The 23,629-nt window shown below is 42.1% G+C and overlaps 2 protein-coding genes across 2 annotated transcripts; one reads left to right on the top strand and one right to left on the bottom strand.

The window, feature by feature from the left end:
- The first annotated feature begins 323 nt into the window (after nt 1–323).
- ccn4a (cellular communication network factor 4a) lies at nt 324–8,461 on the top strand. The gene is made up of 5 exons (XM_061093299.1): nt 324–550; nt 3,787–4,075; nt 4,975–5,229; nt 6,490–6,683; nt 7,650–8,461. The coding sequence occupies exons 1-5, from the start codon at nt 503–505 to the stop codon at nt 7,947–7,949; spliced, it is 1,086 nt and encodes a 361-aa protein (XP_060949282.1). The 5' UTR covers nt 324–502; the 3' UTR covers nt 7,950–8,461.
- Nucleotides 8,424–23,629, bottom strand: ndrg1a (N-myc downstream regulated 1a). The gene is made up of 16 exons (XM_061093298.1): nt 23,492–23,629; nt 18,682–18,753; nt 17,662–17,697; nt 15,036–15,141; nt 14,580–14,700; nt 14,156–14,218; nt 13,994–14,054; nt 13,027–13,113; nt 12,862–12,918; nt 12,624–12,727; nt 12,416–12,472; nt 12,247–12,298; nt 11,903–11,950; nt 11,396–11,431; nt 11,010–11,061; nt 8,424–9,968 (listed from the first exon to the last, which is right to left on the bottom strand). The coding sequence occupies exons 2-16, from the start codon at nt 18,733–18,735 to the stop codon at nt 9,721–9,723; spliced, it is 1,182 nt and encodes a 393-aa protein (XP_060949281.1). The 5' UTR covers nt 18,736–18,753; nt 23,492–23,629; the 3' UTR covers nt 8,424–9,720.

Raw genomic sequence — 23,629 nt, 5'->3', positions numbered from 1 at the left:
TATTCCCTCCTGTCAAAACCAAAATCATTTCTCAACACATTAGTTGCAGTTCAGTGGCTTTTTTCCCCCTATTTTTCCAAGTCATGCCAGGGTGGAGGTATAGAAAGGCCATAAAAGCCCAGATGAGATGGGACAGGATGAGTTAGTGTCCTCTGAAACATCAGGAGAGATAATCCCAGGACACGCCCAAACCACAGGGTCTGCCAGCAGCAGCAGGAGCAGGAGGAGGAGGAGGAGGAGGAGGAGGAGGAGGACCGGGTGAAAGTGGAGCGGAGGGAGAGGAGGAAAGGAACCGTCCCCCTGTCAGAGGCTTGCGGGGCTCGTCCTCTCAGACCTTACGTCAGCCGGAGCTCTTTAACAGGCTGTGGGGCCGGGACGCGGGGCAGAGGAGCTGCGGTGCGGGACGGGATGACAGCCACGGGACCCGGAGCAGGAAGGAGCGCACCTGCTTTTTAAACGGGACCAATTCTGGATTCAATGCATCTGCACATCTCCACCAGTGATGAGGTGGCTCCTGTTGTGGATTCTAGCAGCAGGCGGGATTCAACAGGTGGGATGAAGGATCGTTGACCCACATCTTTTTATAGTATTTCTTTATTAGACTGTGCTTTGTCTTTTGTGGTGTTTTATTGTGTTATTGCTTCAGTGTTTGTCAGTGCAAGTCTATATCTTGCTCTTGACCTCGGGAGGAATACAGTGGTGTTTGCATAGGGTCTGTAGGGGGATCAGGTAAATTATAATCCTGATAATCTCCACTGAGTATAGTAGCATATTATTATCCATGAAATAATAATACAAATATCTTATGGGAGGGAGTTTTGGCAGTGACCAACTCCACAGTAGGTTGAAGTGACTTCTTCCAGTTTCCCCAGCTCCTGTTAAAATGAATGCACAGTGTTACTGGTCTGCATCCTGAGGGTCTCCACATGTGTCTGATTGGGTTCTCGTTTTAAAATGCATCTAACTCAGTTGGCTGTTTCTGCAGAGCTGTATGCTTAGTAATAAATTAGGAATCCAAAATGACCTTATCCCAATTTTTTTATTTAGCTAATTCCACAGAGAGCATCCTGCTGATGACCCATCTTCTAATTGGCTTCTAAATTGAAACCAGTGGCAACTTTATGGCTCAGTAAAAGCAGTTGCCATCATGCAGTCTCACTTTCAGTCTCAATTTATATTATATCGCCACCTTGTGGTTGTATAGGAAACAGTTTCAGTTATGATTTCCTGTTCCTTTTATCTTGGACAAATTAGTACATCTGTTTTGCATCTGGAAACTGTGTGCTCAGCAAAACAAAATAAAAAAAGTTCTTGGGTCAATATTTGTTTGATTTGGATCAGTCTAATATTTATTTAAAAGTCACTTTAGTTTTGCTCAGATTCACAACCTATTTACCTAGTGGTGTAACAGCAATTACAGTCGTCAAACAATAATCAAGTAAATATATTATACTCGAGTAGTTCTCCAAAAGGAATTGTAAAATGTTTTTTTTGTTATCAAAATTAAGTCATAATTGTTATTGTTATTAAAATTAAGGTCTTCTGTGAAATTATAAACAACATCTAGGTGATAGCTTCTTCACTGCCCCGTGGTGATATCTGGAAAGGTTTCCTTTTTCAAATGTGACCCTCTCCCCTGAGGAAGGGATCATGCTCGTGCACTCACTCTCAGAGGCCATGTGTCGTGACCAGAGGCAGACAGCAACGAAAGATGAAAGCGGCAGGGGGAGAGGGTTCATCAGTCCTGCAGAGGGAGAACAACCCTTCTTATTAGCTGTCAATCACCACAACACCAAAACCAAACAGTTTGAGGTCACCCTGGAAAACATGGAACCAGATGATGGTTATTTTTTTTGGCTTGGTTGACACATAAACAAAGATGAAATCTGGACATTTTGAGATCAAGAGATTATTTCTTCCCAATGATTAAACACTTAAATAAAGCCAAATTTAATCTGCAAAGATGAACAATTTCAGGCTGACGATTGCATTAGGCCCACTCCATGTTTACCTAATTATGAAACATTCACCTCTCTCTGCTTTTCTTTCTTTGTTTGCATAATTAATCTATGTTTGTTTGTTTTCTGTAATTCATCCTGATCGCTGCAGGCTGACCTAACTCTGAGTAATGGTCTGGTGGCGCTGTTCTTATTAAAACTAATTTATCTGCATTAGCTTTCAACACCACAAAAAGCAGCTGTTGTTATAAACATAGATTCATTGGAGCGCTGAGAACAAATGATGGCTGTATACGACATGCATGAGATGATTAAGCCTGCTCTTGGAAAATGTATCGCATATTAATTGTGCTGGTGTATATGAATACATGTGCATATGTGTATATAAAGTACATCCATTTATCTATCTATCTATCTATCTATCTATCTATCTATCTATCTATCTATCTATCTATCTATCTATCTATCTATCTATCTATCTATCTATCTATCTATCTATCTATCTATCTATCTATCTATCTATCTATCTATCTATCTATCTATCTATCTATCTATCTATCTATCTATCTATCTATCTACCTATCTATCTATCTATCTATCTATCTATCTATCTATCTATCTATCTATCTATCTATCTATCTATCTATCTATCTATCTATCTATCTATCTATCTATCTATCTATCTATCTATCTATCTATCTATCCATCTATCTATCTATCTTTCCATCTATCAACTACCCATCATGTTATGATTTATGAGGATATAGATCATTACCGACATCCTGTCAAATCTTTCACTCCTTCTCTAGACCAGTTCATAATGTGGTAATTATGAGGGACGTTAGATTTACTACTTCATTCAGGAATCATCATTAATCACAGCATTTGCAGAAACTTTCCATTTTCTCAACTCCACACTCCCTGAGCGAAAACCTGCAGACCTACCTCTGGCTCTTTCTCCTGCACATCATGTTCTCAAAACAAGCAGAATTCAATTCCAACTCTGAAATGTTCTATTTGTTGTGTGAACAAAATAAAACGAAATTGAAAATGGGCAAGTTTTTCCTCTGCAGAGACTCATGCATCCACTCTCCAAAACCAATCCCAGAGTTCTGGGCTTGTAACGTGCCCCGTGTGGCCTGTTTCACTGGAAACATCTGTTTTTAAGCGCTGCTGGGCTCTTTGCTGTGTGATCTTGGCGAGCGGCTCGTAAGACAGGAGAGATCTTGATGATGTGTTTCTGTGTTTGGCAGGATTACACATTCTAAGTGTTGATGAAACACCTTTGAAGTGTTAAGCACGTACAAGACTTTGTCATACATGTAATAAGATTATCGCCGCTGGATGTTTAATTCATTTTTATAGACCAATTTAATTTATGGCACAGCATGACCACACATAAGCAGGCTGCCATGTTTTCAGCCATGCAGGCGGCGAGGCAGAGGTGCGCATAAAAAGTGATTATAAAGCTTTTGGAGCGGAGACAGAATTAATAAAGAGAGGGCTGGACACGAAATAATTCAGGATTACAGATATTAAAAATATTGCCACACCACATGGGGGCAAATACCTCTCATTTAATAAGATAACATTTAGATTTTCACCAACACAGAGATTTGTCAGCTACTCCGTTTGGGGATGACCAAAGCTTGTACTGTATATTCATTATGGTATATTATGGAACATTAATTGTAAAATGAGCATACAATTATTCAGAGAGTGAGAAAAACATTATATTTACGTGAAATTGTGGTTAAACTTCCTTATTTTGTTAAGAAAGTTGTTTTAAAGTCATTCATGCTTCAATTGTCCATGTTCCTCCTTCCAGGCCTTCTCCCAGAATTCCACTGCCATGCCGCCTGCCACAGGCGTCACGTCCCCATACGCGGACCCCTACAACCGGACACAGTACTGCAAGTGGCCCTGCGAGTGTCCGGGGGTCCCCCCCGCCTGCCCGCCGGGTGTGAGCCTCCTCATGGACGGCTGTGACTGCTGCAAGACCTGCGCCCGGCAGGTGGGCGAGGTGTGCAACGAGGCCGACACGTGCGACTACCACAAGGGACTGTACTGTGACTACAGCTCGGACAAGCCTAGGTACGAAAAAGGAGTGTGTGCATGTAAGTGTCACTCACAAAAACAACAACCCAACAAATGAATAACAAAAGGCTCTCAGTACATTTTCTGCTGTGATATGTTATTTTATGTGGTTTTTGCTTATTTCAGCAGTTTGTAGTTGCTATATTTAAATATGTAGCGCATTTGTTGCCATGTGAACATTACATAACACCTTCAGGGATTCCCTTCAACTTGTACCTTTAACTGATTACTTTTCAGTGGTCACATGGACCTGATTTGAATCTGGGAAATAATGTATGTAGTTTGAAACTGCACTGGGTTGCGGAGATGAATTTAAATCTCTTTGAATACGGTGACAAAAGTTACATCTCCACAAATGTGATTACAATTTTAGAAAACACATACGGAAACAACCTTTTTCCAATAGAGTCTGAGTTCTGGGAATTTGAAAGAGAGGATTCTGGTTTGTGCATTTCAATGTAGTCTCTTTTTACAGTTACATTTGCAGCTACAATGTCATCCTTTGTGATTCAAAGCTCTAATAATGTCATTATCTAATGTATGTTTTCATTCATTTCATTGCTTTTTATTCTTCACTGCATTTTTGTGGATGCAGTTGACCCTTTTCTGTCTGGTCTATAGTAAATCCTGCTGTTCATACTAACTATATTTACTCCAAACAAACTGCCTCTCTCACACTGATATTTGTGATATTTGTCACGTAGCTCCAGGTTTGCATCACTCTTGTGATACCAGCAAATGAAAGTAGCAAACCAGACTTTTATTTATCCTAAAATGTGACAGATATTTCATCTACGTTCATAACTATTCTATCATAAATACTAAGTCATGAATGCAGCTTCCAAGGAGTTGCACTTTGCCCTGTTTGTCTCTTTGCATTCAGTGTGTGCCTGCTTGTCCTTCCTCTCTGTGGTACCAGATATGGTGGGAACCGGCTGTGAGCACGACGGTGTGATCTACCGTAATGGGCAGAGCTTCAAGCCCAGCTGTAAATACCAGTGCGTGTGTGTGAACGGTGCCATCGGCTGCGTGTCGGTGTGCACAGAGTCCCAGCCGCCCCGGGTGTGGTGCCAGACCCCACGTCGGGTCAAAGTTCGGGGACAATGCTGTGAGCAGTGGATCTGTGATGAACCCAAGAGGGGGCGCAAGACGGCGCCGCGACACGCAGTGGAGGGTAGGACACGTCTTCTGCTTGGTGAAGTTGGGCCTTTTCATACTAACCCGCATGGACATTTGACCAAATCCCTTAATTTCCTTCCAGCTCATTGAAATGCAAAAAGTTCAGAGTTGTGTAACGTTTAAGTGTTGAATCTTCCCTACTCCAAAATATTGTCAACATGAGTTTGATTATATTTAATGGAGTTCTGAGGACATATGTCAGGGTATGGGAGATGAAAAATCAACTTCTATGACTTATTATTGATTCCATGTAGCTTCAAATCTTTGGATTTTTAGAGGAAAAGTAAAAGAGGTAGAACAGCAGCAGCTGTGTTTAAAATGTGCAGTTAAAAGTCTATTGAGCACAGTTTGTAGTCCAGAGGCATCATGAGGTTTGTGTGTGTGTGTGTGTGTTTGTGTGTGTTTGTGTGTGTGTGTGTGTGTGTGTGTGTGTGTGTGTGTGTGTGTGTGTGTGTGTGTTTGTGTGTGTGTGTGTGTGTGTGTGTGTGTGTGTGTGTGTGGTGTGTGTGTGTGTGTGTGTGTGTGTGTGTGTGTGCAGGGACAGACCGATCCCTTTCTGTTGAAGCCCTCACACTGTTATTGGGTGTCGTCCAGTTTCCAGTCGTTTAGCACACAGTGGCGCTCTGAGCCACGGAGGGAAGAATGTGAACGAAGACGTCTTTGTGTTGCAAATGGAATTTAATCAAAGCCAGACCACTCAGAAAACTCTGTTTGAGGATTTTAATTTAGAAACGCATACTGTACCAGGCGATGCAGTACTCCTTCGCAACTGGTCCTTGCTGAAAAATAGATATCACAAAGAAACCAAAGTTGTCCACAAAGTCAATCAAAGTTAAATTTCCCCTGGGCTTCTCGATCAGTTCAAATCATTTTAAAATTAGTCATCAGTCAGATTTACTGATTCTTCAATAGAAAAGAGGTTAATCTACAACTGATGAAGAATCACTTTAGTCCTTTTTATCTTTATAAAACTATTATTATTCTCTGTCCCACGTGAGTGTTTGCTTCTTTGGTCAGTTTTTTTTTATTGTACATTTAGTGTCTTGGTGTTTTTAGACCATTGGCTCATTAGGGTCACTATTTCCTTATAGACGCTTAATATGAGAGTAATCTGTATTTGCTGGGCTATTTAACACAATCTCTCAGATGTGCTCATTGGAAGGAGAACAATAGTGTTGAAACTGAAGGGCGTTAAGCTTGAATCATAACAATGTCGATCAATGTGTTAAACTCTCATCTGTTCCTATTGATCCAGCTTTGACAGCTGAGACTGGGAGCTGGCACAAGAACTGCATTTCCCAGACGACCTCCTGGAGCCCCTGCTCCCAGACGTGTGGCCGCGGCCTGTCCCTGAGGGTCTCCAACGCCAACGAGCAATGTGAGCTGGTCAAAGAGTCCCGCCTCTGCAACCTGCGGCCCTGCGAGGTGGACATCACCAAACACATCAAGGTACTACCTGATGGTGACTTCTGAATAGGGTTGCAAAATTCCGTGAATATTCAAAGTTGGAAACTTTCCATGGGAATTAACGGGAATTAACGGGAATATACGGGAATATACGGGAATTAACGGGAATGAACTGGAAATGTTGTGGGTAATTTATACTAACTGTATTTACCTTGTCATATACAGACATATATATAAACATTTTGTTTTGTCATAGGCTGATTTGAGCCCTGAGGAAACTTTGTGCACTTGACTTTATGCTTCTGCATCGTTTTGTCATTCTTAACATAGGTCTTTGCACAGTATTTGCAAATGTACACAGCCTTTCCTTCTACATTGGATGGGGTGAAATGTCTCCACACATGAGATAGTGCACGTGGCATTGTTCTGTAGAATAAGATGAGAAAAAAGTTTGTAAAAAAACACTAATGCAATGCCAGAGATATAAATAGTTAGACAAACAATTGGAATCATCTGTAAACACATTTTACAATTGATGGATAAATGAATGGAAATAGGCTAGATGAACAGATGAACAATCCTCAATCAGCATGCTTATATATTTTCCCCAGTAATATCATCGAAACTTACCTGACTAGTCCTGCACACTACAGCAGGCCTCAATAGCCCTGCTGTAGAGTGAAGGATGCTGGGAATTATCTTTGTATGTGATGGAAGAATGCACAGTGGAGGGTTGAAACTCAACGTGCAGCCTATGCTGCATTCCATCCATCTTTAAAATAGAGTTTTGAATGATGTTTTTATTGCTCAGCGTCAAATTTGCGTAGTTTTTTTTTTTTTTTTAATTCCCAAAATTCCCGAGCTGAACTTCCCATGGAAAGTTTCCGGAAAGTTTCCGGAAATTTACCGAAAACTTTCCGCCCCTTTGCAGCCCTACTTCTGAAGCAATCAAACCAGGCTCGACTATTTGAACTAACGCAAAGTATTTCTCCTCCTTTCCTCCTGCAGCCAGGGAAGAAGTGTCTGAACATTTACAGGGAGGAGCAGCCCTCCAACCTCACCATCTCTGGCTGCACCAGCAAGAAGCTGTACCGGCCCAAATACTGCGGCGTCTGCACGGACGAGCGCTGCTGCATCCCCTACAAGTCCAAGACCATCGACGTGGAGTTCGAGTGTCCGAACGGGACGGGCTTCACCTGGAAGATGCTGTGGGTCCAGGCCTGTTTCTGCAACCTCAGCTGCAAGAACCCCAACGACATCTTCGCTGGGCTGGAGAGTTACTATGGTTACCCAGAAGTCATGAACTGAAGAAGCGCCACGTCAGCTAAAGGACGTCCGGACTTAGCTCCACCTTCTTTTTCTCATGCAGTGTTTTTGTATTTGTAACGTGTCAGACGGAGGGAAGGGATTTTCATGTGGTCTTTTTTTCCTATTGGAAAAATCTGTAAATATGAAATATATATATATATATATGCGTCTCCAGAATGGATTCACAAAGCATGATGTGCTTTGCAAATGAAAATATTCAGCCACTGAGTGTGTGAAATATTGAAGGCTTAATTTATTTATGTAGCTTTCGGTAATGTAATAATATATGTGATGTTCTCCAGCTGCTTTGGGAACATCTGTAAACTCACAAGTCGAATACATGATGAGGCTTTACTGAAGATATGTTTTCCTTATTTTTCTTTAAGTGAAATGCCAAAGACAAAGCCTTACGTTTGAGAGTTTTTCTTTACAAATAAAAATAACAAATAAAAAAAGAGACTCAGTCAGGGAAGATCTGTTACAAGGTTTTTATTGTCGTTTTTTTAATAAATACAAACTGTTACGTCATTTTAATGCTTTTCTACGGCATTAGACGGTTGTGTATCGCAATCTTTACAAAGCTGTATGTTTGTGTTCTACCAAGCGGAAGAAAAAAAAACGCTGCTGTAGTGCAAAGTAAAATACGGGAGTAGAAGGTGTCAGGTAAGTTCTACGGCTATCCTCATGTTAACATGCGGACCTAACACGTCACCCCCCCAAATAATCCACCACCACGTAGGAGCATCTCGTCTAAAGAGTGAACGATTCCGTGGCACATCTTTGTTCCATTGTGATTGATTGCATAGAAATCATCTTAAAAAAAAGAGGAAAGAAACCTTTTTGTATGAGGCCACGATCCATTATAAAAAGCTTCTGAGTTTCTGAGTGGTTTTGATTAATGGCGAAGCTGACAGACTCATGACGGATATGTATCTTTGAGTTAAAAGTAGTTAAAATAACAAGATGTTTTAAAATAAAAAATCAAGGATAATGGACACTGCTGAGATGAAACAACATTTTTCGTTGTATATAAATGATAAACTTGATGCACGTCCCTTAATGTTCAAAGTTACACTCGCAATTTGAAAAGCAAACTGCTATTTATTTTAAAGATTTATCCACAAGTGCCTCCACATTCTCTACGTCTATAAATCTGCTCCTACGTACCAACGACAACACGTCAGACATGGAAAACAACGAGATAAATGATCAGACAATTACAGTGAACAGAAAACAGTCAGGTATATTTAAGAAAGCTGTGTCAATATTGGTAAAAATGGATACAAACAGGATGAGGAAATGCAGAAATGGAAATTTAAAACAATTTTCTTTTTTTTCTTTTTATATATGTATGAGAGGTTATGAGCGATACATGTACGAGCTGGTGTCCACAGCTTTCTCCGACAATCTCTGATTCGGTGTTCCCAGATGCTGCGTTGTCCCTAACGACACACTCGCCTGACACCGGAGCGCAGGAGCAGTTCAGATGTGTTGGAGTCCCTCAGAATGATAAAACAGGCTTACAGTTGACCCCTTGACCTCCTACTCAAGACCTCATGTTTTCTAGTTGGGGCCTCTCAGCTGCACTGACTCCTCTGCAGGTGAGTGTCCTTTGTGCGTTTTTACAAACCCGGGTTACGCCACCCTTGTGTCCCTCTTCGCTTAGATGTGTGTGTGAGTAGCAATGTGTGTGTGTGTCGGTTAGAGGCAACGCAGCACGAACCGAAGGGACCTTTGAGAGCTGCGCGTGTCCTGGGGATGGAGGCTCGCTTTAGCAGGACACTTCGGTGGACTTGGGCACGGCCTGGTCGACCGGGCCGTCCATGGAGCCGCCCGTGTGGGAGCGGCCGCGTGGGTGCTCGGCGGTTTGGCTGCGGCTGCGGTTCCCCTCGTTGGTGTGCGAGCGGGAACGGTTCCCCTCGTGGGTGTGGGAGCGGGAGCGGTTCCCCTCGAAGGAGGTGACGCTGGTGCCGGAGGCGGTGCGGGAGCGGACCAGGCGGGTCATGCAGGCAGACGGCACTGAGGAGGGAAAGAGGAAGATTACATAAATGCACTGTTTTGAATGAAGCTTTGATTTTGTGCAATTGTGTAATTTAGAGTTTATTTCATGAGGTTTCTTTATATCGAGGATCAAAACTGCAATATGTAGTTCGGTGCGGAAAAAGGGATATTTCTGTACTTCTATATGTATTTATTGACTAATTTATTCATTAATGTATTTCTACATTTAGTTATTTATTTAATTACATTTTTAAATAAACTATTGGCAGTTTCTTTCCTCTATAACTTTACACTATTTATGTACATTTATATATTTCTCCATTTATGAATTTAGTTATTTATCTGATTTGGGCAGTCTCGATCCTCCGTATACCCTACTTTCTTTACTCACAATGTTTAAGATGGAAATGTAATTGTTTAGCCACTAAATTTATCTGACAGCTGTGGTGACTAGTTACTTTGCAGGTGAATCTTTTAAAGAGCTATAATGAGCATTTATGTAAAACAATGTATTTTGATATCCAGTGAATCAAATCACATAATAGAATAAAATGCATCAAATCAACAACGAAGTTTATAACACAGACCATAAGTGATCATTATCACATTTTTAGAAACTTTAGAAACTACAAAATAGAAATGTATGTAGGAAACTACGATGAGGCGATTGAAACTTAATATTGGATCATTTTACTTTATAATTAGAGTAAATCTTATAAATAATAATTGAATTTTATGAATGACTGCAGTAAACACCTGCAGCTGACCTCAGACTGAGTGCAAGTTACACCTCAGTGAGAGCTCGGGTCATTTATTAACAACCGACACCATGGGGTGAAGACGATGATGCAAACTTCGTGTCACCACAAGGTGGCAGTAAGGTCAGTTTCTGCCGGCTGAACACAGCAAACACAATGTTTTTCTTTTAAACATCGTGTGTTGGGAGATTTCCTGACTTTCTCCAGCCGTGTGGAGGCTGGATGAGGTCTGGCCGTGTGACACTAGTAGTTAGTGGCACAGTTGAATAAAACATAAATACTGCGTGTGTTGAATACTTACTGTATCCCATGCCCTGAATGAAGTACTTGAAAGCTTCTGTCAGTTTCGCTGGCTGCAGAGGAGCAGAACACAGAAAAGGGAAATGATCAGATCAGTCCTCCTGTCATTAATTATCACACTTGTTTACATATCACCGACAGACTCGGTCTCTCATCCGGCAGCTTACTGCTCCGGGTCTGAGATATGACAGCTGCTATGAGCAGGTGCTGCCCAGGGCGGAGGATTACAACCTGACAAATGTGGTGCACGTCTGCCACTTGCTAATGCTCTTAGGTGCAACCTTCCTATGCCTCGCACCCGTCCACCTGACCCTCTGCACTGATTATGCAGCCCTGTACAACAACATCAGTGTGGTTTTGTGTCGCACAAACAGAACACGTACACACCTGGTCAACCTGGGGCATGCCACCGCAGTCAGCCATCTGGAGAGAGGAGGGAAAACACAAAGCCGTTAGCGATGCCGGTGCTCCGACGTTCACACAGCGAAGTGGCTCCACGCCACTGCCCACCGTTACGCTCAGCACGTCCCACCTGAACCCGAGGAACACTTTCCCCCTGCTACCGCCAATCAGTGCACAGTTAACCCCAATAAATGGCCGCCATTTGCGCTGGAACGGCCATTTGGTTTTGGCCGCGGGTCATAAGAGGCCATCACGGGCCACCACAAGTAGGTCAGCGGCAAACAGAATGCTTCCTCATGCATGCACACCTCTCAGGACGCACTCAGCTGTCCTAACTCGGGTTAATATGTCACCAGGTAGATGCTGAGCCAATGGAATCTTATCAGCCGATGCATTTCCATCAAGGCTGTTATAATCTGAGCAAGGATATGGGACAGAAGGCGGGGGGGAGAGGAGGGGAGGGGGTGACAGGACAGAAACAGGCTCCTTTACCTTAAGCAAGGTAGTCTTTGTCGGGTCCAGCTTGGTGTTGCACTCAACCTGCAGGTTCACATAAATACATATATTCATTTAGGTATTTTGTACACTGAACATTATAAAAGGGTTAGGGTTAGGCTACAAACTGTTCCAAAAGTGTACTATTATTTGAATTTTAATACAAAATCCAACTTTTTTCTTGCGTAAGCGCTAAACCATGCACATCTCCTCAGTTTAAACATGGGCCCGAACTGGATGGAAAACATGTCCAGCACGAGTTTGCTGGGTTATAGTGGTGGGAGGTCTGATCATTAGCAATAAGAGCCTTGTTTTCAACGGCTGTGTGAACGTCAACTCACCACAGCATCCACTGCAGGTGAGCTGTCGCCAACCACCAGCAGAGAGGGGCACCTGGATGAGGAGACACATGCAATCGCACATTAAATGATGGTCAAATATTATCGATTATGTTTTTCGATTTAAAGAGAAATATGCAGCACGTGAAGATGTTGCTTGTTGGAAACTGACTTGAGGGTTCTGACGTGGCTTCCAGGGACCGGTCGCTCAACTTCCAGATCCCTTCGACTGAAGAAAGAAAGAAAACCTTGTGAATAAGAATTTAAGATTCTACAACCTGTTGCAGCTCAGGTTATGATTTATGTGGTGCATTATTTCACCTTTATACAGGCTTACAAATTCAACATAATGCAAAGGCCTGATGCATCGATGTGTTTACCTTTCGTAGGACTTGATAAAGAGATGCAGGTTAAACTGGTTCATGTCATGCTGGATGTGGTGGCGGTACGTTGCAATCATATCCTGGTTGTGATGGATCTCCTCCTGTGGTCGTCAAGCACAAACATCTGTTAACTAACTCACAAAGACCTGGAAGAGCGAGTTACCCACATCCTGTCCTGCACCAGTGGGGTGGGAATGGGATTTACTGTATCCTGAGAAAGAGTCTGAATCAGTACCTTTCCAAAGAGGTGGCCGATGATCACGTCGGGCATTGCGTGAGCCAAGCCACTGAGCTGAAATCAGATATGAATTTATTTAAAACATCATTCACCTTATTCTGTCCAATATCCTTCTCCCATGATTCGGTGTGTATGAGGTGCTAGTGTGAGTTTGTGTGTTACCTTGTGTGCAGCCCAGTCCATCCAGCCCTCAGCACACGGGTTGATGTTGATGAGCAGCAGGCCCTCCATCAAGTTTGGATAGTCCAGCTAAAACACACATTAACATGAACTTAGTGATTTATTACTGTAACAAAAAAAATGTGTATTGGCTTTTAAATACAAATAATAGATAAATAATAGAATAACTAGGTGCTACCTCTTCTGGCTGTATGTGTTATGTGTTATTTTAGAATCATAATGCATCCGCCTACCAGACAGATTTATGAAAACTTGGTGGAAAGATGCTACACGGGTCAGGGAGGAACCCTTACAATTTTCTACAACAGTATTTCCTAAAATTAACAAGAAAGGGCTTTTCTAAAGGTTTTGGTTGGTATCCCTCAGAATAATTTTGGTTTCTTGATTGATTTGAAGGGGACTGTTGAGCCATGTCTTAGATACAAGTGCCATTCTAGTTCTGTTCAATTCATGCAACCTGTTACATCTCCTCCTTTTCAGTTAATTCTTAAGGTTTTTAGATTCCTCTTTGGGTGGTTATAATATGTCAATTAGGTTGGTTTTTTGGATGAAATTATTTTTTTATATTTGTGACATTTTTGGTGTTGTCTCTCTGTAACTCACTATTTGTATCTCACAGATGCTTCTCTGGTCGAATAAACGTTATATTCTGTTCATATTAGTTCACACATATTTGAGTTATAGAGAAAGCTGCAGCAGGGAGTTTAATGTTGTATCTCCGTCAGGCCTTTGCCAACAGAGTGTGACTTCCTACCGAGCACAGTGCTAGTGTTGACTGCTGGAACATTCCTGAGACTTTTGTGGCTCAGTGGGCTCAAGCAATAAGCTGTGTTATGTTGCCAAAATCAGCAAAAACGTAGAAACACTTTAGCCGGCCGTGCTAATCCTGGATTGATTAAAACTCATATGTATTAAGCCTGATTCAGAGGTTCAAACGGGCGAAACTCACTGCAAATCTGGTCAGAATGTAGGCGCCCGCCCCGATGCCCATTCCAATGACTGTCTTCAGCCTGGTATGCACAGAGAGACACGGATACTGTTAGAACAGGTTGGAAGACATCTTAAATATGAGCGTGAGCGGTGAGTGTGAGTAAACTGCAGCTCAACGTACCCAAAGTGCTTCAGCACCAGAGGGAGTGTCTCAGAGACCTGGTCCATTGAGGGGTACTCGTATCTGGGAAAACAAAAAGCTTATTGTTACAAAGCTTCAGTTATCAATTTAATAATAACCACTATCTAATCACTGCTCTGAATATGCTCTTTATATCCTTGATATCAGCCACCTGTGCCTCGCTATCTGTCCTCAGATCACTGTCCAGGTATTTTTAACACGAAGCAAAGTCCCACCATAAAAGCAAAGAGATTAGTCGGGACGAGATAAACACCCGTCTCAACAACACACATGCAAAATTAGGTTGTCTTAAGTACATCCGCTGTGATTTACTTGTCGAGTCAAAGGTCACAGACTGCTTGACATACATGGAGTGCGTCTACGAGTGTGCATGCGTGTGTGTGTGTTTGTGCGTCTGGCTCACCCAGTGGAAAAAGTGTTTGCTCCCTCGTGCTGCCCAGGGGCGTCAACGTGACACACGGCAAAGTGCTGCATGATCTCTGACATGTCCTCATGGTTGAAGAGCGTGTCCCAGCAGGTTTTGTCTGGGAAAAAAAGAAACCATAGGAAAAAAAAGGGGTGTAGGTGGATAAGTGATACTTGGCTGAGGAGTGGAAAGGACCTCAGGTGAACTGAGAACAAGACTCGGAGTTGTTTTTGAACAACATGTAGGTGTTACTACTCATCATCTTGTCTCATAAATCTGATGATGATTACGGAGGAGTTGAGATACTCTGGTGCAATCGCTTCAATAATATAAAGTTAGATCAGTGGACCCTAATCTGGTCCCACATGGTACAGTAATTCCAAACAGCCACAGGCTTTAGGCACAGCAACAGATGTTTCGCATAGAAAGAGCAGAATCAGGAGCAGAGCTTACGGTTCAGTCCGATGTCATGGAAGGTGAGGATGACGGGTCTTTCCCCTTTAGGAACCCCCTTCATCGTACAGTGGATTCTTCCATAAGGAGTCTCCACATCGTGCTCCTGTAGAGGCAAAAACAACGACAGGTAAATATACTTAAACTTTCAGATATAAATTCCCAAAAATAGGAAAAGTTCTCACCACACTTACAAAAAAGTGCTGTTAAATAAGATTAAATGTCCAATCATTTCCAATATAAGTGTTTCACACAATCCTGCATTATTTCCTCATGTAGTTATGGATTATTTCTGCAGTGCAACTTTCCAACCAAACTAGAAAATCATTGTAAATATCATCCACTGATTAAAGTCTGATCCGTTCTGTCTAATGAGCTGCAAAAAATGATAATAATCCAACAAGTCCACTAGAATCTACTTGAACGCAGCCTTCAGTCTACTCACACTGACTTCAATCTCAGTGACAATCATTTCCATATCTGAATCCTCCAGAACCATGACTGCAGCAGAGGAGTTCGACACTGCTCAATACTGGGAGAAAAAATAAACCGGTTGCAGCGGCGATAGATCCAGGAGCTGATGAAACTCTGAAGTTGTTCAGCTCTGAAGCCGAGGGCTGTGTTTTATACTCCCACTGCTTACCAGTCCAACCCTAAGCCCCTGGCCTCCCATGGTGCCTTGCACACTGTTCAAAACAAGCTAATTCTAGATGAAGTGATCCCTAAATTGGATCAGCCAATGTCAGACAGAGGGCCCATTGGCTACTGTGTTGACGTGATGAGTAAGTATGGATGTGTGGCCAGAGGGGGAATATGTTGAATGAATGAGTGCGGAGAAGATGGCAGTTGATATATTCAGAAGGGTTTCCAGGAAACACTTTCCAAACAATAGCTGAGATTGGTGGCATTTAACGGTTTAAAAAAGGAAAGGCAGATTTAAATGAAAGTGTGGAAGACTTTTGATAACTTATAAACATTTCCCAAAAAAATACTTTATTAACAGTCAATAACTGACTGAATCTGTGATATGACTTAATAGGATGAGGGCTTTGGAAACTTACTAATGTCATAAAAGACTTTTTATTTTTTAACAAATATACTTTAAAATAATTATATTTTAACCCAAAAACTTATTTTTAAATCAAACTATTTATTTGGGAATGGAATTATTAAAAAACACACACTGTCCCATGGTGACCTGACCTGTTTCGTCTACTTAACTGTACACGATGATCTGTTGGATGGTTTTCAAACCAGTCTTTGCTGCATTAGATCTGCACTAGAGGAACATCCAAGGATGCGTGTAACCTATTTACCGGACGTAACGTACATGTAAACATCACAGGATTCACCACGCCCGCCCTGCCCTCCATCCCTGCAGAACGTACTCAAGCACGTGGGCTACACAAGGGAGATAATCCTGCAAGGCGACACGTACTTGTTTGTTTGTGTGTTCATGCGCTGTACATGCATCTATAAAGCTTGAAGGGAAAAGGTGAAGGATTTGTGTGCCTGCGTTGGTGCATGTATGCATCTCAAAGTCAGGCGTGAATCCCCCGGATATCACCGGTCTCAGTTAATCCTATTCCCCTGATTGTGGGAAGCTCAGTCGTCGCAAAAACACCAGAAGATTTGCGCCGAATACTTCAGGTCACATATCTAACAGCAACGTAAGTCAAAAGATCATTGCCCACTGACCAGAAGACCCATGACAACAAAGACGATGAAAGCACTAAGTAAAGCCGGTTTTGAGGTATTTCAGTCCTTACCTTCATGCTCTAAATCTTGAGCATAAGGTTTTTTCAGCACCAAATGTATTCTGACAGTGAGGGTCTGACTCTGGACGCTGTCCAAGGTGCTGAGAAGCCCCCAGACTCAGCAGCAGACACATATGAAACTAGAATAGAGCGCAGTGGAGCACCAACCTCCCCCAAGGTCCAGCAGTCCCGTTAAAGTCAATCAAGGTACAATAAATTTCCCACATTCATGGATTTCATTTCCCTAAATCTGCCTGATGTATTTTCATTCAGATCCATGAATTATTCCCTGGGGAAACATAGTAAAATGACCAATCTCACAATGTTCAATCGGGATAAGCACACAATTTTAAGGAGTTCTCCCCTGACGCATACCACTTCCTTCCACCATCTTTTGTGGAGATTCATTCAGTTGTTTTTGAACAAACTTACCCACAAACAAACTTACTAACAAATGAACAGGGGATGAAAACTTCGTTGAGAGTGCGTGAACATGCCCGGGAGGAGAAAGGGAAATGGTTTGATCCACAGTAGCTGCATCTTACAAATCCAGAACCAGGGAATGTTTCATCATTTCAGCAGCTGACTGAATTAGCGAAGCCACAATTAGATTTCAGCCCTAATAACATCACAGCGGATGAAAGGTCATCACCAAGATGGACGAGCCACTACAACCAGACTCGACTACTCATGAAGCAAAGAGTGTCTTTATGTCAGCCACTAGATGGTACTAGACCAGTTCAAATAATAAAACACGGAATAAAACCATCTGTGCAAACAACTGTTTATAGGTCTCATCTGAAAGTCAAGCACCAGCCATTAAAGCTCGGTTTGCAAGTGGCGGGATTAAGAAATGTGTGCAAACGTACCTTGATAACAAGCTGCTGCACAGCCTCTCTCAGGCCCTGCAAGGAAAGAACAGAGCAATGAAAATGTAAAACTGATGCAATTACAACTTCAATCTAATATCCTGGGGGGGGGGGGGGCGTCATCCCATCACTGTGGTTATAATGATTGAACAGCATCAGAATCGGAAGTGTTATGAAGGACATCAAACTTTATTGAGAAACCTGAGTGGCACAGAGAATGTTTGACCAGTGGTTTACATGAGGAATTCAAAGTGACTGTTGTTGATCCCTGGGGGAGCAGACATTATTTCTGCAGCCATCGTTCTGATATGTTTTTGGCACACATGCAAATCCAGATACAGATCTATAAAGTTTTTATTCTAAAAGATATTTTAATAAATTCCCTGTGTTTTTTCACACCCATCTTTGCTTAATTAAATAGGAAGAAAATGAAGCACTTTTTGTGTCACAGTGTGTATTCATGTAAATGAAGATTAAACAATTTTAAATTAAAAAAGGAAATGTATTGGATTGCGCAAGTACTCACTTAATACTTTTATTTTAATAGTTTTCATTTAAATAAAAATCATCCTTTTACCATACCGATAATGAATAATTCTACATTTTATTTACATACCCCTTTAACAATGCACGATGACACTTAACTTAAAAACAAGGGGTGCAAGTAAAATCAAGATACTAAAAAACAATCACATCATAATCACACATTAATTACAATCATTTACATGAATATCTTTAATCTCACTTTTTTGAATGAACAGTGCCCCAGAATATTAAACTTTAATTGGGTATGTGTGGTAAGAGATTCATCATTATTAAGTGTTTGAAACACTAAACAAACTTAGTAACTATAATGTTATTAGCATCTCCAACCCCAAGTCTATAAATAACCTATATGAGTGACTTGTTAGGTATAAATCAAACAACTCTGAGCACTAAACTTTCCTTGAGCAGGTTAAAACTTATTTATGAGAACTATCAATAACTTGTTTGTGATTTGGCTCTGATCAGGATACATACCGGCAGTTCCCTGTCCACCAGCAGGTGTTTGGACTCAACCTGGATTTCATCCATTTCCAAAAGTTGCAGAACCTGCAGGGGTCAGAGAGGAGAGTCAGTGAGGAGCTGATTCAGTCTGTGTCTCTGAGGTTTACGGCCTTTCACGTGGAAAATACTTCCGGTTCAGAGAAAGGAAAAGTTATGTTGGATAATATATGCAGCAAAAGGACAAATATAAGACTTTGCAAACTATTTGAGTCTCGAACTTCTTTTTTTTAAAAGGTGCAGAAAAGATTTTAACTTTGAGACTTTAAAACTTTGAGGTGGGTGTGTTCGTAAGTTTAATGACTCTTCACAGAGCAAATAAAAGAGAGTTGAACAGAAGTGAATACACACAAGTGCACAGCCGCAGCATGCAGAGACTGGACCACATAGCGGGCCACACCCAGTAAGCCGCCCACAACAGAGACACACGAACAGAGAGTCTCACACACATGACGTGACACACAGTGCTCGGGCAGGAAGACCGAGGGCGGACAGATAAGAGGACGACAAAGAGGAAATGTGCACCCAGAATAGTTGTCACGCCACTCGAACATGAATAAAAATATTGAGCTGGAGCCAGAATCTACTGAAAACTGAAGCGACCCCCTCCCAGTTTCAAGATATAAAAAAAGAAAAAGAAAGAACACTAAGGGCCTGTTCAGCGAGAAGGATTCAGGAGAGAGGGGATAGATAGAGAGAAAGAGAGAGAGAGAGAGAGAGAAAGTAAAACTGGGCATGTTAAGAAAGAGACGCCAGCCTGTGTTGATCTGGAGGAGAGCGAACAGGCTGCAGCTCCTGCATGCAAATCAAATCAGCCAGTTAAGAGGGTTCTTTGTGTGCTGGCCCCTGGTGGCTCCTGAGAGCCAGGGGTCGGCCCTCCTCTCTCCCCCGGCTGAAGGAGGCCTTAAATGACCCAAACACATACAGGAAGCAGAGTTCCCACCAACACAACCCCAGCCTCTTTTCAGCTCCCTGCTGGCGCCCTAGCTCTGTCACTTTCCTCTGTTTGTCTCGGTTTCGTCTTAGTTGCAGTCGCTATGTTTGCTCTTTTTTCAGGCAGCCTCTATCTGTTTGGTGCTCTCTGTCCTTCTGTGTGTGTGATTGTACACAGCCAGCGCAGACAATTCGTCAACATCAACCTACAGGGGCCCGGGATGCTCTTTTTAAAGGAAGAGATTCATCAGGTTTCAAGTGTGGAGATGACGGTTGTCGGGCAGAATACGCCCTGGACACACAAACACTCACACACACGCTCCTCTGACTCGGAGACCGGCGCCAACCGGACCTCACAGCACCACAGAGGAAGAGGAGTATCAAACAACAGGTTCCTTTTTCTTTTTCTTTTTTTTGCTGAGGCATTCAAAAGCATGGCACTGCGGGAGCTTTGTTGGAGAGGACAAGAGATCATCCCCCGTAGAGATTCCAACGCCGTGTGAGAGGGAGGCGTGTTTGTGAACATCGTGATGTTGGAAAATCAAACGGCTCCGACTGCTCTAGTTTAGAAAATGTGCAAAAAAACCGAATCCTCTTAAGCTTTATTTGTAAACACAGAGCTCATTAACGACAACAGAAGTCAGATTGCGGACTCTACCCAGTTTGCACAGAGTGTGGCTGGACAGCAGGCGGACACAAGTAGGTCGCCTGCTGTTTCCACCAGCCGTGCACCTCTGACTGTTTCCCCCCTCGCTGAGATAAGGCTTCACCTGGCCAGCACATGGGGTTTAACCCCACAGCATGATAATCCCATGCAGTGTGACAAGAGAGCTGCCGCCTGTTGATACATAAATGTGGACTTTTAAGCTGTTTACGTAAAACAAATCTCACAGAGAAATAGTTGCTATATGCTTGTTCGGACAGGAACTCATGGAGGGGATGCTCTTATAAGCAGACTGCCATTAATGCCACAAGTCAATAGACACCATTCTTCACAGTGCTGTATAGACATGTATAGATCCCATGATTTGGGTGGGATAGGTTTGGTCACAGAAACTCAGCAGAGATCTATACATTTCTATTAGGGCTGGGCAAGTTAACTCGTTTTAATCGAGTTAACTCAAGTGATGAGTTAACTCGATTGTTTATCCGCCAATTATTTTCTTTTTTCCTGTTCTGCAGCATTATTTTCTTTTTTCCTGTTCTGCAGCAGTCAGCAACAGACTTTCACAAAATAAAAGCCTGACTTTCACAATAAAACAATAAATAATCAAACCTGAGTGAATGCGAGATAAAATAATTAATCGAGTTAACTCATCACTTGAGTTAACTCGAGTTAACTCCATTGAAACGAGTTAACTTGCCCAGCCCTAATTTCTATTAAATCAATTGTTAGTTAGTAACCTCCACCTAGGTGCATGTGTATGTTTTCTTTTCTTCAAATGAAAAAGTTAGAAAGCATACCTTTTGTTGTGAAACTTTTTTCCTCGTGTTTCTAACATATGACATAAATGCTTCCTCTTTTTTCCAGGATCACGTGTTTAAATGCACTCTCAAGTTCCTTTTTAAATTCCCCCTTACTATTAAAATGCATCCAAGCTTTCAGAAATGATTACCAACAAAACTCCTGCTCTTAATGCATTGTAGGTGACAACACAGACAAACAAATACTGAGATGCATCTGAAGTATCTTTTGCTCCTTTCTGTATATTTTCCAGCTCACACTCGTGTGATAGGACACTTTTCTTTGCTGAAACTGAACTTTTAAAAGTGTCTCACAGAGAAATAGATTAAAAGTTCTCGAGTTGTGCAGGGTTTTTTTCTTCGATTTCTACTAAACTGTCAGATGCCTGGAACATTATTATTAATGGGGAGTGGGATGTTTCTGCTGTGCACCTTTTTTCTCACAGGGGTTTTATGTCGCGGCTGCAGCAGGGGGCTCTCTTGGAGCTGGCCTCACTCCAAACTGGCTTGTAGTCTGTGGCAACGGTTGCACATTGTCTCTCCAACCAAGTCCAACCAGTTCTCACATGCACATATATTGAAACCTGTGTTTTTCATGCCTGGCTGTAGTTAGGAAAACAAACTATTCAGTCAAACAGCTTGGTCCTGGCAGAAGTGAGACTGTGTTATGCAATCGTGAACAGGAAGCAGTGGGAGGATATGGGCTCGGGAAGACCCACAAATCTGAAGCTGCACAACAAATAAAAGAAATGAGTTTTGGGTGAAACAAAAACTTATTGACTAATAGTCCCATGATATCATACACTGTAGTAAAGCTTATCTTATACCATCCTTTGATGATCTGTTACTTTTTTTTTTTAAGTGTTGACAATAATCCTAATTCTCTTGATTGGGTTTTATTCCTGAAAAGTAGACTTTTTTGAAAATCCAATGCTTTCACTCGACAGTGACTTAATGTGCTTCGAGCTTTTGGCGGTCGACAACCCCACTCACACTGTGGCGTGCCTGCATAACACTTTAGTGCTTGTTTTTCCACAGCAAATCCACAGATATGACACAATACTTAAAGCCAGAATATCCAAGTTACAAAACAGCATGAGCTCAAGGTCTCCCTCTGTTCGCTACGAGAGAGAGAGGGACAGAGAAACATATGCACTGATTAGATTTGGATGGGGAATCTAAAATTTTAGGAAAGGCTGGAATCAAGGCCAGGCCATCCTTCCTCCGCTCCCTCCATATAGTTTTTAAATCCACAAGCCCGCTGCATCCATCTGCAGGAACAATGATTGCTTCCCTAATCTTTGGGAACTCGCTTAATCTGTCAAATCCCTGGGTTCTGAAATATTGGCACAGCAGCAGGCCAACACTGGACTAAGCTGTCACAGACCTACATTTTCAGATTGTAAAAGATATCAAAATGTGGCCGTCTCTGTTGCTCCAGCAAGTTGATGAGGGGAGGGAGGGTGGGTTGTTTTCAGGGGGATTTCATGCGGAGAAAAACACTTGTTTTTTCAGTACCACAGCGGCTTCCAAGCAACAGCTGCTGCTGTTTACAGTCAGATCAGACCTTCCTGTGTCTCGCAGCAGAAAACCTCTTCTGCTCGTGAGCGTCTGAAGAGATCAGGGCAGGGTCCTAATCTTTCTATTCAGGCTTGAGGGCTGGATAAAGGCTGTATCACAAACAGCAGAATTAACAGGAAAATCTACGCCCAGCTCACAAAACAGGTCAGGGAACATGCTTGTTCGGACAGGAACTCATGGAGGGGATGCTCTTATAAGCAGACTGTCATTAATGCCACAAGTCAATAGACAGCATTCTTCACAGTGCTGTATAGAAATGTATAGATCCTATGATTTGGGTGGGATAGGTTTGGTCACAGAAACTCAGCAGAGATCTATACATTCTTTTCTTTAAATGAAAAGGTTCGAAAGCAAAATCGTTTGTTGTGAAACTTGTTTCCTAGTTGTGTTCCTAACATTTGACATAAATGCTTCCTCTTTGTTCCAGGATCACATGTTAAAAAGCACTCTCAAGTTCCTTTTTAAATTCCCCCTTACTGTTAAAATGCATCCAAGCTTTCAGAAAATTACCAACAAAACTCCTGCTCTTGATGCATTGTAGGTGACAACACAGACAAACAAATACTGAGATGCACGATAAGTATTTTTTTGCTCCTTTCTGTATATATTCCAGCTCACACTAGTGTGATGGGACACTTTTCTTTGCTGAAACTGAACTTTTCAAAGTGTCACTGTCAAACAGGAATAACAACGTGCTCAGACATGCTGAGAACAACAACTGGCAGTGATCCAGCAGGCGTCCCCACTTCCTTATCAAATTCTTTATCAAATACTGACGAGAAATAGAAGCAGAGGAGCAGGAACCTACCTGTGGATTTCTCTTCTGATTGTCCTGAGATGATCACTCCCCGCAAACAAATGTCCAGACAAACTTTTTCTCTCTCTCTCTCTCTCTTCAGACAGATTGCAGCAGTGTGGTGGGACAGGCGTTGCTTTGTTTATAACG

Source organism: Limanda limanda, chromosome 19, assembly GCF_963576545.1.
Source record: "Limanda limanda chromosome 19, fLimLim1.1, whole genome shotgun sequence".
In the NCBI taxonomy this organism is placed as follows: Eukaryota; Metazoa; Chordata; class Actinopteri; order Pleuronectiformes; family Pleuronectidae; genus Limanda; species Limanda limanda.
This window is presented reverse-complemented; position numbering and strand designations above follow the sequence as displayed.

Bases quoted from the DNA above. Each gene is read 5' to 3' on its own strand.
- ccn4a (XM_061093299.1), top strand. From the start codon at position 503: ATGAGGTGGCTCCTGTTGTGGATTCTAGCAGCAGGCGGGATTCAACAG. The intron at 551-3,786 runs GTGGGATGAAGG...TCCTCCTTCCAG, and splicing joins CAGCAGGCGGGATTCAACAG to GCCTTCTCCCAGAATTCCAC. The intron at 6,684-7,649 runs GTACTACCTGAT...TTCCTCCTGCAG, and splicing joins ACATCACCAAACACATCAAG to CCAGGGAAGAAGTGTCTGAA.
- ndrg1a (XM_061093298.1), bottom strand. From the start codon at position 18,735: ATGGATGAAATCCAGGTTGAGTCCAAACACCTGCTGGTGGACAGGGAA. The intron at 12,473-12,623 runs GTAAACACATCG...TTCTTTCTTCAG, and splicing joins TTTATCAAGTCCTACGAAAG to TCGAAGGGATCTGGAAGTTG. The intron at 11,951-12,246 runs GTGAGTTGACGT...GTGAACCTGCAG, and splicing joins CACCTGCAGTGGATGCTGTG to GTTGAGTGCAACACCAAGCT.